Source organism: Neolamprologus brichardi, chromosome 12, assembly GCF_056152115.1.
Source record: "Neolamprologus brichardi isolate AB-2024 chromosome 12, ASM5615211v1, whole genome shotgun sequence".
In the NCBI taxonomy this organism is placed as follows: domain Eukaryota; kingdom Metazoa; phylum Chordata; class Actinopteri; order Cichliformes; family Cichlidae; genus Neolamprologus; species Neolamprologus brichardi.
This window is the reverse complement of record NC_142115.1, coordinates 30,195,121-30,208,975: the sequence shown is the minus strand read 5'-3', so window position 1 is coordinate 30,208,975 and position 13,855 is coordinate 30,195,121. Positions and strand designations below refer to the sequence as shown.

General features: G+C 39.6%; 2 protein-coding genes across 4 annotated transcripts; both read left to right on the top strand.

The window, feature by feature from the left end:
* Positions 1-3,171, top strand: LOC102790325 (UDP-glucuronosyltransferase 2A2-like). The gene is made up of 6 exons (XM_035913404.2): positions 1-715; positions 877-1,025; positions 1,169-1,300; positions 1,575-1,662; positions 2,129-2,348; positions 2,775-3,171. Exons 1-6 carry the CDS (start codon positions 1-3, stop codon positions 3,058-3,060), a joined length of 1,590 nt encoding a protein of 529 aa, XP_035769297.2. The 3' UTR covers positions 3,061-3,171.
* Positions 3,172-7,224: 4,053 nt separating this feature from the next.
* Positions 7,225-13,623, top strand: LOC102789642 (UDP-glucuronosyltransferase 2A2-like). Of its 3 annotated transcripts, none has more exons than XM_087849318.1 (7): positions 7,225-7,316; positions 8,523-9,274; positions 9,429-9,577; positions 9,726-9,857; positions 10,857-10,944; positions 11,191-11,410; positions 13,067-13,623. In XM_087849318.1, exons 2-7 carry the CDS (start codon positions 8,557-8,559, stop codon positions 13,350-13,352), a joined length of 1,593 nt encoding a protein of 530 aa, XP_087705444.1. In that variant the 5' UTR covers positions 7,225-7,316; positions 8,523-8,556; the 3' UTR covers positions 13,353-13,623. The 3 variants fall into 3 exon arrangements, with proteins under 3 accessions (XP_087705444.1, XP_087705445.1, XP_087705446.1); XM_087849319.1 differs by having other exon boundaries at positions 8,507-9,274; XM_087849320.1 differs by having other exon boundaries at positions 7,396-9,274.
* Positions 13,624-13,855: the final 232 nt, after the last annotated feature.

Sequence of the window (13,855 nt, the reverse complement as noted above, 5' to 3'; positions counted from 1 at the left end):
ATGGATCTGCGTCTCTCTGCCTGCATCCTGCTGGTACTTTGTGTGACATGGAGTGCAAACGGAGAGAATATTTTGGTGTGGTACACTGATGGCAGCCACTGGATAAACATGAAGCCTGTTCTGGAGACACTGGTTGACAGAGGACACCAGGTGACTGTACTGGTCCCGAGCTCGTCATTATACATGAACACCAATGAGCCATCCCGCTTTCGCTACGAGCCCTTCAACGTCTCTTTCTCAAAAGATGCCCTGCAAGATTTTTTAGAAGAATTCCTTCGATTCTCCATGCACGAAATTGATTATATGAGCTACTGGGAGATCTACATCAGATTCAGTGAAATAATCAAGACTCAAATGCAGTTTTCTATCCAGTATTTGGACGGTGTGGTGAAATCAGAAGTCGTCATGAAGAAGTTGAAAGAGGGAAATTACGACCTTCTCTTCGCTGATCCAATCTATCGTGGCAGTGACTTGGTAGCAGATATTTTGGGGATCCCGCTCGTCTTCTCTTTTCGCTTCTCCTTAGCTTATAACTGGGAGAGGCATTGTGGTCAGATGCCTGCTCCACCATCCTTTGTTCCCGGTGCCATGAGCAAACTCACAGATAAGATGGACTTCTCAGAGAGAGTGTGGAACTTTCTCTTCTACGCTCTCCAAGACATCGCAATGAGTCACATTTTTGGAAAAGTAGACAGATATTACTCTGATGTCAAAGGTGAGCAAATAGGCACTAAGCACTGATGAAAAAAATAATAATTTCAAATCTGCTAATACTGTAAATGCAGTGTTTTATATCTCATCCGATCTGATTAAGAAAATATGTCTTCATTGAATATTGGTGATACATTGATGTCCATTACTCATGCACTGCAACAGGAACTCCCACCAGTGCCTGTGAGTTGATGAGTAAAGCAGACATCTGGTTAATTCGAACTTACTGGGATTTTGAATTCCCTCGTCCTTTCCTCCCCAACTTCAAATATGTTGGTGGGATCCACTGCAGACCTGCTAAACCTTTACCAGAGGTAAGGACACTCAACTATTACCATCTGATTAATCATTACATCACAGAATATTCCTGCCAGGACCAGTGACTCCATCAAAATTTTGAACAAAAATGCAAAAACAGCTGGCTGTTGGTAGTGGGATAATATTCGACTTGTTACAGGATCTGGAGGAATTTGTGCAGAGTTCTGGAGATGATGGCATTGTGATCTTCACTTTAGGATCCATGATCAACAACATCACCAAGGAGAAGGCAAACATGATAGCCTCAGGCCTCGCTCAGATCCCACAAAAGGTCAGAGGATAATGTTTGTGCCAACTGTAATCAATTTGTGTAAAGTATGGAGTAGTTTTTCATGTTTCAGATAACTGCATTAATTAATGACATTACAGATTGGATGTTTCAAGTTTCCCTCCCTTCTGGGAATATGCCAACTTAAGTTTGTTTTGTTTTTTTAAATTCAGAGAGTGCAAATTTTTTGTCACCAACTTGATACACTGTGTCCAACAAAAACACCACAATACACCAACAACACAGTGTAACCTTAGAAATATTTTACCATTTATAGGTGCTGTGGAGATACAGGGGAGAAAAACCAGCAACTTTGGGTGCCAACACTAGAATATATGACTGGATCCCTCAGAATGACCTTCTGGGTAAGTAATGTTGGTACTCATGGATATGGGCTTGGGTCGGCAGAAATTATACTAGTGAAATGAGATGCTGGAGAGATTGCAAGTTTAACAGTACCACTGCCAACCAAATAATTTTTTTATTTCTCAAACCCTTTACTTACTTTTAATTCTTAAAGCCACTTGAGGCTTATTTCACAACAGTCAACATTAAATGTGTTTTTGGAAGCTGTGAGCACTTTTTATAACACAAGGAAACAATTTAAAGACTGAGAATTTTCTGACATACTATCCTGATAACTTATTACTTCTTGTGCAAACCTGCTGTGTTGATTAGGTTGTGATTTTTTCTCTCTCTCTCTCTCTTCTTCTGTTGCACTATAGAGTGCTACAGTGCTAAAATCCCCTGTTCCGGATTATTAAAATTCTCCTGTTGTCCAAATGTAAAAAACTAACTTTCAATGTCACACGGTTATTTGGCATGTGTTAGGTCACCCTAAAACTAGAGCTTTCATCACTCATGGAGGCACAAATGGGATTTACGAAGCCATCTACCACGGAGTTCCCATGGTGGGCATCCCAATGTTCGGTGACCAGCCAGACAACATGGTCCATATGAAGGCTAAAGGAGCTGCAGTTATTCTCAATTTGAACTTCATAACAACGGAAGCGCTTAGAGACGCAATCAACACAGTCATCAATGACAAATCGTGAGTTCTCTGAACTATCTGCACTTTGGATTAAGTACTGAAAGCATAGACTGTAAAACAAAAAAATCATTCAAAGAAAGGATGGATGTAGGCTCAGAGTCTGAAAAGTGAAGTCTGCCTCTGCAGAAATCCATACAAGAGGATATACAACCTTATAGCTCTTTCAACACAAAACGCTCCTAAATTATGGTCACATTTAAAATGAAACAGATGTCAATACTTTAGGGCATGGCTACTTTGCGTCATTACCCTATGAATGTGCAGTAACCTCAGATTCTCAGTTAGTCATGCTCAAGTCAAGGCTTCAAAATAAGATTTTACTAATCTGTTATTTGTCATGTGGCCAATTTTATTTTTTTATGTACAGTAAATGATTTAAGCTGATTTTTTTTTTCTTTTTTCAAAAACCTATATCCACATTCACAGGTACAAAGAAAATGCTATGAGGCTGTCCAGCATCCACCACGACAGACCCATCAGTGCTCTGGAAGAGGCAGTATTCTGGATCGAGTTCACGCTGAGAAACAAAGGGGCCAAGCACTTGAGGGTCCAGGCCCATGAACTCACCTGGTACCAGTATCACAGCCTGGATGTCTTGGGCTTCTTCCTCACTATAGTTCTACTCATCATATTCATCTTCATCAAGACCTGCAGTTTCTGCTTGCACAGGTGCTGTGTCAGGAAAGGAACGACAAAAAAGAAGGCTGAATAACAGACTGAACCGAAACAGTGCTGTGAGTGTTGGACTGGGGCAATATTTGTTACCTACATGAAACTTTCTTTCATATATGTTGAATTTCCCTTCATCTTCTCCTTTATGTATCACCACTAACTACATTAACAGATGCACCAATTTGCAGAAGTGTACCTGAAGTTAATCTCACATTAAAAACCAAATGCTGATTGGATGTTGAGTTTTGTTTAAAAAAACAAACAAACACAAATACACTACCATCAACTTATATATAGATGTGGATCATTTTTACATATAGAAATCACATTAACATTAATCACATAACAAAACACAAACTTCCCTCCATGTCCTGAAAGAGGTTTACACAAGCATATACATTTGAATAACATCTATTATCTATGTTTCTTCTTATTTATAAACAGTTTAGGAATTATATTATCCCAATCATTTTTTCCCCATCTTCTTTGAACTTCCCCAGCATCAGCTCTATAAATACTGTAGCATCTACTGCAGTGTAATGGCCACAAATCTGGATTTGAAAAAGAATAGAAAAAGGTTTCTTTTTTAGGCCACTCACGTGTCAACCACCATCCTGTGAAGCAGCTGCAGTAAATTGGAAGATATCTGGTCACACCAAAATACACAACTGCTATAATTTTATTTCCAAAATATCTGATGTAATGTGGCTTTATTGTCATGTAATACCACTTAAATGGTGCACTGAGTCAACGTAGCATGTTCTCTGCCCTGAAAGATGTAGGCAATACAATGCAAAGCACTGGTGTCCTAGTCAATGGGACTGCAAACAGTGACTTGAACACCTTGAACATGGCTCTCATCACTACCAGATCCTCCCAGAAGATAACATGCTCACTTCCAAAGAAAATAACATTGGAGCAGCTTACAGCTTTTCAAGAGTAAAATGAATCAATGATACTCAATTAACACCATTTCTTGTGAACTGATAAGATAAGAGATGTTGTTGCCTATGATGACACGTAGGAATAGCAATCTGTTACTGACAGTTCAAATACATTTGCTAAGATAGCTTTTTGTGAAACGGTTTCATACAAACACAATTGCTATTAATGATTAGCTTAATTATGTCCGAGCAAACTGTGAATTTGTTTCTATTTCATGAAAGTGTTGCCACCTGGTGGTGAAAGTTTTAGGTTCATTTTTGCTGACGGTAATTACAAATAGCACACACATTGGTTCAGTTATGTGGATCTGGATGACACCTGGTGAAAATCAAATCTCAGGACTTACCACAATTCACTGATCACATTCACTTGGTGGACCAACATTTAAAATTCACCAGGTAGGATATGAAAAGTAGCAGGTTAGCCTTCCTAGATTGTGAGATTTCCATCAGTAATGGGGGGCATTGAAAAGTTGATGTGTACCATAAACCTATCCATACTGATCAGTATTTAAGCTTTGACGCTCATCATCCATTGGAGCATAAACTGGGTGTCATCAGGACGGTACAACACAGAGCAAACACCATTCCCACAGACACAGCGGACAGGGAAGCAGAAGAATATCACATCAAGAAGAACCTGAGTAAATGTGGTTATCCCAGCTGGGCATTTCTCAAAGCTGGGAAGGCGCCTCAAGAAAGCTCCAGCCAATAAAGGAGAGATGGTCAACTGCCGCCTAAGCAAAAACCCTTCGTTGATCCGTTATGTGTCAGGAGTATTGGAACAGTTGAGACGCGATTTTTTTCTAGACACCGCGTCTCTGTGGCTTTTAAACCCCAAAGCACGCTGTGCCAAAAAATTGGTCCACCCAAGGATTGGGTCCCCCGACACAAACAGAGTAATGTAGTGTACGCTGTGTAGTTAGTTTATACATCAGAGAAACCAAACAACCTCCAACTGTAGCCAATCCCCAACTCTCTGTGAATGGTACTCTTGGCCATTGGTCATTAGAGGATCAATAGGGTGCCCATGACCCTCTAGGGGACACTCCCACAGGGCTTAAAATCTGGGACTCTCCACCAATTGTTCTTACAACTGAAGAAGCTTCTTGGATGAGAGATGAAACATCTTCAAGGAAACTTAAAGAAGTTTAGACACTTTTCCTTGATTTCAGTCATTGTGCAAATGTACTGTTTATAAGATCGGGGAAACCTGCAGTCAACTGAGACTGAAGAAATCACTTGGATGAGTGACGAAACGTTTCTCCCACTGAAAATGACACGTCCAGATGAACAGAATCAACCTTTTGGATTTTACTTACCTGGATGATTGAGCATGCACCAAGATACAAATAAAGCAATTAAGATACTCTATCTTGCCAAATGTATTTGCATTATTTTCCATCTGCCTTCAAATGTATATGAACTTGAGTGACATCTCATTCTTCATGCCGCAGGGTCAGTTGTTTGGACCCAGTCTTCTGTCCATTGCAGGCACTGTGGCACATCTTTTTGAAAATGTCAGGGTGCTTCAAGATTTTTGGGGGGCAGCTATATTGGCATTTCATCACCATGTCGAAGGCAGGTGACTTGGCACTCTTTTTTGGGTAATGGAATTTCAGTTCCCATTAGAACTGAATCTCTTGGGCAGAACCAGATCTAGCTGCAGTCAATGTAAGGGTGATAATGTGGGCTGTCTAACTGCAGTCTTGGGAAGTGATTTGGTGGACTATCACTACAGCGACAACGATGACAAGCCAGCTGGAAAAACACAAAATGGGGCTAACAGCCATTCATATACCTAAATCTTAAATTCTCTGTGTGGGAAACACTGATTTTTTTGTTTTGTACATCTCCAAAACATAACTTCTAACCTAACTGATTTGCTTGGTTTTGTTCAGTTGAGTTGCAAATAATTCAGTTCAAATAATGATACTCAACAATGATTGCGCTTAATTGTCTAAAGCTGATGTATGAATGTACTGAAAAATATTGTTAAAGTTAAAATACTTAAGAGTAATAAACTAGTACAGTTTATGAACATTTTACTGATGGGCTTTTTTAGACAGAGGATTTAATTATTTCTGACATTTCTGAATTGGATTAAAAAGTTATAATCAGAAAACACTGTTTTAATGTTCTCCAGTGTGAGCATCTCTAATCTGAACTAATATCAGCCTTCACGGATAGCAAACGGCTCTTTGACACCGGTCATTGAGAGTTACTATTAAACCCCATTCCACATTTAACTTTCAAATAGCATTGCAAATATCATCAAAGGCAAATTTGCAATAAGAAAACCCTGAGCTTTTGTAGAGCCATGAATATGTTACTCAGCTACATTTCATCTTGAAAGGATCTGCTCAAAAATCAGCCACTACGAACGGATCCAACACAGATCCAGACCAGATGAGCTGTGAAATGATTTGTTCCACACAATGACTCCACACATCTGCGATCATGATCCTTCCCGCTGTGCAAGTGGACCCGGTGTTACGGATCCGGTATTGAGCCTGTGGTACGTCCGGGGCGGGTCCGGTCCGGATCAGTCAGGGAAGTTTTAGCGGATTCAGGCCAGTGTTGCCAACTTACCGACTTTGTCGCTATATTTAGCGAGTTTTTAGACCCCCTTAGCGACAAATCTGGCGACTTCTTCTGGTGTTATTGGAGCCTTATTTATGACTTTTTGACGTGAAAACGCGTATCGCTCTTCCTCTCAATAAGCAGCGGGTGCTGCCATGGGCACCTCGCCCGTGCCAAAGCGCTCACAGGCGGAGGATAGTCCTCCCCCAGCTGCTATCAGGGCAGGAGACGTTCAAACCTATGTGTCCAAACTGCAAATGAATCACGCATGAGCGAAGCCGCTGCTCCCGCACTGACTGTAACGCAGTCAGTTCTTTTACTGTTATGTTGTTTTGTGGACCACAAGGTTTTAAAATACTTATAAACACACACACACACACACAAAGTAACTCCGCCAGAGTGCCTATTTCGGGTCACTTTTGCCGGTCCAAGCCGGATAAAGGTGCAGGGTTGGAATTGTGACATTAAAAAAACAATAATTGCTAAAAGATATAAATTATAAATGGATTTAAGACGTTTTTTACTGACTTTATCTCTCTTCCACGATGCTATTTCTCTCTCCAACAGCATAGGTTACAATTACATGAGCATGACCAATTATGTAAATTAGGCGATGACGTCATTTAGCGACTTCTAGCGACTTTTAGGACAGCCAATAGCGATTTTCCTTACTGTGGAGTTGGCAACTCTGATTCAGGCCCGTGTTTACTTTCGGCGGTGTTGAGCTGTTCTCTCACCTGCTGTCGCGATTCACCGTCTCTTTACTCTGGTAAGCTGCGCTTATAGACATTTTGCCCATGTTGTGCAAGCAGTTACATTCATACTGACACTTTATAGTTTTATTTTAGGGAGCTCGGTCATGTCTCCGTCTGCGGCCCGAGTTTAATGCCTTCCGGTATTGTGGTCACGTTAAATCAAGGTTGTATAACGGCCACAACCAGCAACAATCTTCATTCTCGAAGATTCTTTTCCTTACTTTCTTGTTTGTTTTTCAGTGTGGCTTTGTTTGTTTTTTCTCGCTTGTGTTTCTCGTGACAGAAACTTAATTTCTTTCGAGGGGAATTTTGTTCCATCGAGCTGCTGGTGTCAGGTTCAGGCAGCAGGCTAACTTAGAAATTGTTTAGTTTGCACGCACGCACGCACACACACAAGATATAAAGACGCTTGTGCCTGGAATAAATCTTTAGTGTTTTTTAGTGGTTTTATTGCAATATCTCACTGTTAAGCACCTAGACTAAGGTCAGTTCCTTAGTTAAATCCAGTTAAGGGTTTTCTTTGATCAGTAATCATCTTGAGTGTGTGTGTGTGTCCTTTCATTTCCCCCTCTTTTTATGATTCCATCCTTAACATCCTTAACGGTGCTGCAGTCTTTTTAATTCTGTTCCAGGCACCAAAATTGAGTTTGTTTGTTTTAAATAAAAAGTTGTATTAATATTAAAAACCACCTCACTTGCTTTGGTGTATTTTTTACAGACATAGTAGCACAATTAAAGAGCAACTACTTTGAGAAAGTTAAGCCGTTCTGAAGGATTCTGGTAGGGTTGCTTTTGCTTCCTCTCCCCCGACCAATCACATTTCATCTGTCAATGCCGGCTCTCCTAAAATAACTGCAGTATTTCTAGATGTATCCTGTTGAATATACTCTGGTTTTTTACATCTTCAAATGTGATACGGTTTCTTGGACATCTCGTAGAGAAGTTTGGTGAATTCAACATTTGAAATGACTACTGTTTTGTATTATTTCACTCTGCCTCTCCTCAACTAACAATTACAACATCAGGCTTTCACATCCTTTTTATTTATTTGATTCTCATACAAGTTAGATGTTACTCTTGTTTTTCCCCCACTACTGTCAACTTTACTATCATTACTTTATAGCCCATTATGAAATGACCAATGTAGTACACAAAGAAGTGAGCCAGAGTTCACCTTTATTGAGTTAATGATTATTTTTCCTGGAATGCTTTCACCAAAGGATCAGACCACAGCTGGTTTTCCTGCTGACATTCATGGATCTGCGTCTCTCTGCCTGCATCCTGCTGGTACTTTGTGTGACATGGAGTGCAAATGGAGGGAATGTTTTGGTGTGGTACACTGAAGGCAGCCACTGGATAAACATGAAGCTTGTTCTGGAGACATTGGTTGACAGGGGACACCAGGTGACTGTACTGGTCCCGAGCTCGTCAATGTACATGAACACCAATGAACCCGCCCGCTTTCACTATGAGCCCTTCAATGTCACTTTCTCATTGGAGGCTATGGAAGAGTTTCTAGAAGAGTTCCTCCAATTCAATGTATATGAGATTGATTATATGAGCTACTGGGAGATCTACATCAGATTAACTGACATGATGAAAACTGACCTGCAGTTTTCTATCCAGTATTTGGACGGTGTGGTGAAATCAGAAGTTGTCATGAAGAAGTTGAAAGAAGGAAATTATGACCTTCTCTTGGCTGACCCCATCTACCCTGGCAGTGACTTGGTAGCAGATATTTTGGGGATCCCACTTGTCTTCTCTTTGCGCTTCTCCTTAGCTAATAACTGGGAGAGGCATTGTGGTCAGATGCCTGCTCCACCATCCTTTGTTCCCGGTGCAATGAGCAAACTCACAGATAAGATGGACTTCTCAGAGAGAGTGTGGAACTTTCTCTTCTACGCTCTCCAAGACATCGTGATTAATCAGTTTTCTTGGAAAGTATTAGACAGATATTACTCTGATGTCAAAGGTGAGCAAATGGACATGAAGCACTAGGTTTAAAAAACAACAACAACACTGTTAAATGTAGTGTTTTCTATATCCCATCAAACCTGCCTAAGAAAATACAACCTGCATGAACTATTGGTGATATGTTGATGTCTATTGTTCATGCATTGCAACAGGAACTCCCACCAGTGCCTGTGAACTGATGAGTAAGGCAGACATCTGGTTAATCCGAACCTACTGGGATTTTGAATTCCCTCGTCCTTTCCTCCCCAACTTCAAATATGTTGGTGGGATCCACTGCAGACCTGCTAAACCTTTACCAGAGGTAAGGACACTCAATTATTACCATCTAATTAATCATTATAGAATATTTGTGCCAGGAGCAGTGAAGCCATCAAAATGTTGAACAAAAATAATAAAAAAAAAAACAACAGCTGGTTGTTGGCTGTGGGATAATATTCGACTTGTTACAGGATCTGGAGGAATTTGTGCAGAGTTCTGGAGATGATGGCATTGTGATCTTCACTTTAGGATCCTTGATCAACAACGTCACCAAGGAGAAGGCAAACATGATAGCCTCAGGCCTCGCTCAGATCCCACAAAAGGTCAGAGGACAATCTTTGTGCCAACTGTAATCAATTTGTGCAAAGCATGGAGTAGTTTTTCATGTTTTAGATAACCAATTACCAAGTGCTCTTCTTCTGACCATCAGAAATGAATTACTATTTCTTAACATGTTGTATTGTAATTAACAATTATTATTCAAGTTGCATGTACCTTGTGGGAATCAGCTTACTTCATTTTTATATCCTTATTCTTTTAAATTTCACATTAATATTTCTGAGCAGTGTATTTTAAAAGAACCCTTTGAAAACACATTAGATCTCAGTGTGCAAAAAAATATATCATGTTGAATATCTATAGTGATACTGACTGGGTAAACTGTAAAGGGAAAGACAACCTATCAAGTGCTGAATTCAAAGACGCACTGAAAATGAAAATGTAAAAAATAATGATGTAGCAGGCTAGTCTATTTTGCCGAAATATTATTGCAGCAAATCAAACAGGGTATTCTGTAGTTTCAGACGACTTCACAAATAGGTACCAGGGCATCACAGGCAGTCAGCGCTATCCATTCCTTTATCCTCCAGGAACTGCCAGCATACTCCTGCCACATGAGCCTGTGTTTGTGCTTGTTGTGCATCAAGAAGAACCCAGAGCCCACTGTATCAGTGTAGAGACTGAAAATGGGTCCAAGGATTTTATCCACATACCTAAATGCAGTAAAAGTACTGTTGCCTAGTCTGTAGGTCTATGCATCGCTCCATGGATATACCTCCCCAAACTATCATGTAACTAGAAACTCCTCCATGCTCATGACACTGTGCTGGGAGACAGCAAACCTTCTTTCAATGTGACATAAGAAGTACTACCTGCACAACCTTTAACTGATTAACAACTCCCGCAGCTACTTAGCAGATCAGTGTAAGTTTAGTTATGCTGAAAAAAAAACAACAACAATAAAATTATGTGATATATGTACTACAATAAATAAGTATAATAAGATGTCATGAAAAAACACCATGTGAACTTTCTATTTAAAGGTGCTGTGGAGATACAGAGGAGAAAAGCCAGAAACTTTGGGTGCCAACACTCAAATATATGATTGGATTCCTCAGAATGACCTCCTGGGTAAGTAAAGTTGGTACCAATCACAGTTATTTCTTTCTATGTCTGCCTTTTGTTCCATGAGAAATAATCCTAATGAAATCAGATGCCACAGAGACGGTAAAGTTCACAGTAACACTGCTAACTAAGAATTTTTACAAAAATACTCAAATCAGCTCAAATTAGTTGTTCAGGTTTAGTGAAACCTTTTTGCTGTCCAAGTGTGAAAAACTTACTCCAGATCTTTCCTGGTTATTTGACATGTCTTAGGTCACCCTAAAACTAGAGCTTTCATCACCCACGGAGGCACAAACGGGATTTATGAAGCCATCTACCATGGCGTTCCCATGGTGGGCATCCCCATGTTTGGTGACCAGCCAGACAACATGGTCCATATGAAGGCTAAAGGAGCTGCAGTTATTCTCAACGTGAATTTCATGACAACTGAAGATCTTAGAGATGCAATCAACACAGTCATCAATGACAAATCGTGAGTTCTTTGAACTATCTGTACTTTGGATTAGGATTTGAAAGTATAAATTTTATAGCAAAGATGAATGTGGGCTCAAAAAGTATGAAAAGTATGAAGGCCAAGCAAAACATAAATATGGATTACAGTGGTCCTTCGTTTATCGCAGGAGCTACGTTCCAAAAATAACCTGCGATAGGTGAAATCCGCGAAGTAACCAACTTTATTTTTTTTACAATTATTATAGATGTTTTACCTCTCACTACTAGGGATGGGTACTGCCATCATGGCACCTGTTCTAACATAAACGGTAGTAACCAGACCGAAAAGCAGCGCACATTTCGGTGTTTTATTTCTGTGCTTTTTTTTTCCTGAGATGTCATACACTTTGGATTCTAGCCAATCATTTTACCTTTCCAAGGATAGTAGGCGGGCCCAGGTACGTACGTTCTTTTAGAGCAGAGCTACAGATTAAAAATGCCCAAGGACAAGTTTTAGGACAAGTTTGTGTTTTCCATTCTTTAAGCACCGGTTCGAGCACCGTTTAAGCACCGGCACCGTTTCAAAAGTACCAGTTTGGCACCGGTATCGAATAAAACCTAAACGATACCCATCCCTACTCACTACACACTTTAAGCACTTTTCTCAGACAGGCACAAACATTTTCACACTTTTCTTTCTGTTTTAAACACTTTCAAACTTTCGTAAAAAAAAAAAAAAAAAGTCCAGTATTATAGAATGAAACCAAAGGTCCCCAGGGTTCTTCTTGACAGTGCAAAACGTTTCGTCGGCATTGTTGTGTTTGTTGGGGAGAAAACTTACAAACATACAGAACAGCACTTCAGAGTCACATCAAAGATTTATGTCAATTTGACAAGCTGAACGCATTCTGTACTGTACAGGAGACACGGCACGAGGTTGATTGACAATGGTCTACAGCCAATCAGGACGCAGAACACAATGCGCTATAAAGCATGCAAAATTGCGTACAGTCAACAATAGAATTATTAACTCGAACTAAATGAAAACTAATTCTGCAACATTAATTTCTGGTTTTCTTTACAAAAGTTTATTACTGACCTTATGTCCATTGCAGAAGTTTAATGACCATGTTATCATCAGATAACACCTCTAGTATGCAGAACAAGAGTCAAATGACCTGTAAAATACACATTTGTATTTCAGCACACACAGATCCTGAAGCAGAGGGCCTGGCTTAACAAAGAAAGTTCATAACCATTGTGGTGATACCGGTCATCTCCAACTGGGGTTTTAAGTTTTGTGGAGCCAGCTAACACAAAGAAAGCTTCTAAACTTTCTTTGTGTTAAACTTCTAACCTCAGTAAACCCTTTGCCAATGATCTTGTGGTCTCAGTGGTCTCAAAGCTTATTTGGCTTTCATCTGTTTTATACAGTTCATGATTGAAAGGTTTTTTTGGTATAGATAATAGCAGGTCATAAAGGAACAAGGGTCTAATGAGCTTGATAGCTGAAGTACCACAAAAGCTTCAACGGCCACAAAATGATTGAAATATCTCTAGATGTCAATTTTAACTTGAGGCATTATCAGTTTTAGAGTTTTGAAATACATCCCTTTATTTTGTGGCAAAAAAATAAATAAATTATAGTATAACAATTCAAAGGTTAATTTTTTGAACCCAATATGCACATTCACAGGTACAAAGAAAATGTTATGCGGCTGTCCAGCATCCACCACGACAGACCCATCAGTGCTCTCGAAGAGGCAGTATTCTGGATCGAGTTCACACTGAGAAACAAAGGGGCCAAGCACCTGAGGGTCCAGGCCCATGAACTCACCTGGTACCAGTATCTCAGCCTTGATGTCCTGGGCTTCTTCCTCACTATAGTTCTACTCATCATATTCATCTTCATCAAGACCTGCAGTTTCTGTTTGCACAGGTGCTGTGTCAAGAAAGGAAAGACAAAAAGGAAGGCTGAATAACAACTAAACTGAAACGGTGCTGTGAATGTTGGACTGGGGCAATATTTGTTACCAGCATGAAACTTTCTTTCATATATGTTGAATTTCCCTTCATCTTCTCCTTTATGCACCACCACTAATGACTTTAACAGATGCACTAATTTGCGTAACAGAACCTGAAGTTAATCTGACATTAAAAACCAGGTGGGTTTAAGAAAAAACACTAACATCAGGTTGAATTCAGTATATTCAAACTTGTTTTTTTTTAATGCATACAGAAATGCTTTCCTAAAAAGCATTTCTATCTATATATATAGATAGATAGATATATCTCTAGATAGATAGATAGATAGATAGATAGATATATCTCTAGATAGATAGATAGATAGATAGATAGATATATCTCTAGATAGATAGATAGATAGATAGATATATCTCTAGATAGATAGATAGATAGATAGATAGATAGATAGATAGATAGATAGATATATCTATCTATCTAGAGATATATCTATCTCTAGATA

Excerpts from the sequence above, each read along its gene's own strand:
- LOC102790325 (XM_035913404.2), top strand. The coding sequence starts at position 1 with ATGGATCTGCGTCTCTCTGCCTGCATCCTGCTGGTACTTTGTGTGACA. Across the intron at positions 716-876 it reads ATATTACTCTGATGTCAAAG|GAACTCCCACCAGTGCCTGT; the intron begins GTGAGCAAATAG and ends GCACTGCAACAG. Across the intron at positions 1,663-2,128 it reads CCCTCAGAATGACCTTCTGG|GTCACCCTAAAACTAGAGCT; the intron begins GTAAGTAATGTT and ends GGCATGTGTTAG.
- LOC102789642 (XM_087849318.1), top strand. The coding sequence starts at position 8,557 with ATGGATCTGCGTCTCTCTGCCTGCATCCTGCTGGTACTTTGTGTGACA. Across the intron at positions 9,275-9,428 it reads ATATTACTCTGATGTCAAAG|GAACTCCCACCAGTGCCTGT; the intron begins GTGAGCAAATGG and ends GCATTGCAACAG. Across the intron at positions 9,578-9,725 it reads CTGCTAAACCTTTACCAGAG|GATCTGGAGGAATTTGTGCA; the intron begins GTAAGGACACTC and ends GACTTGTTACAG.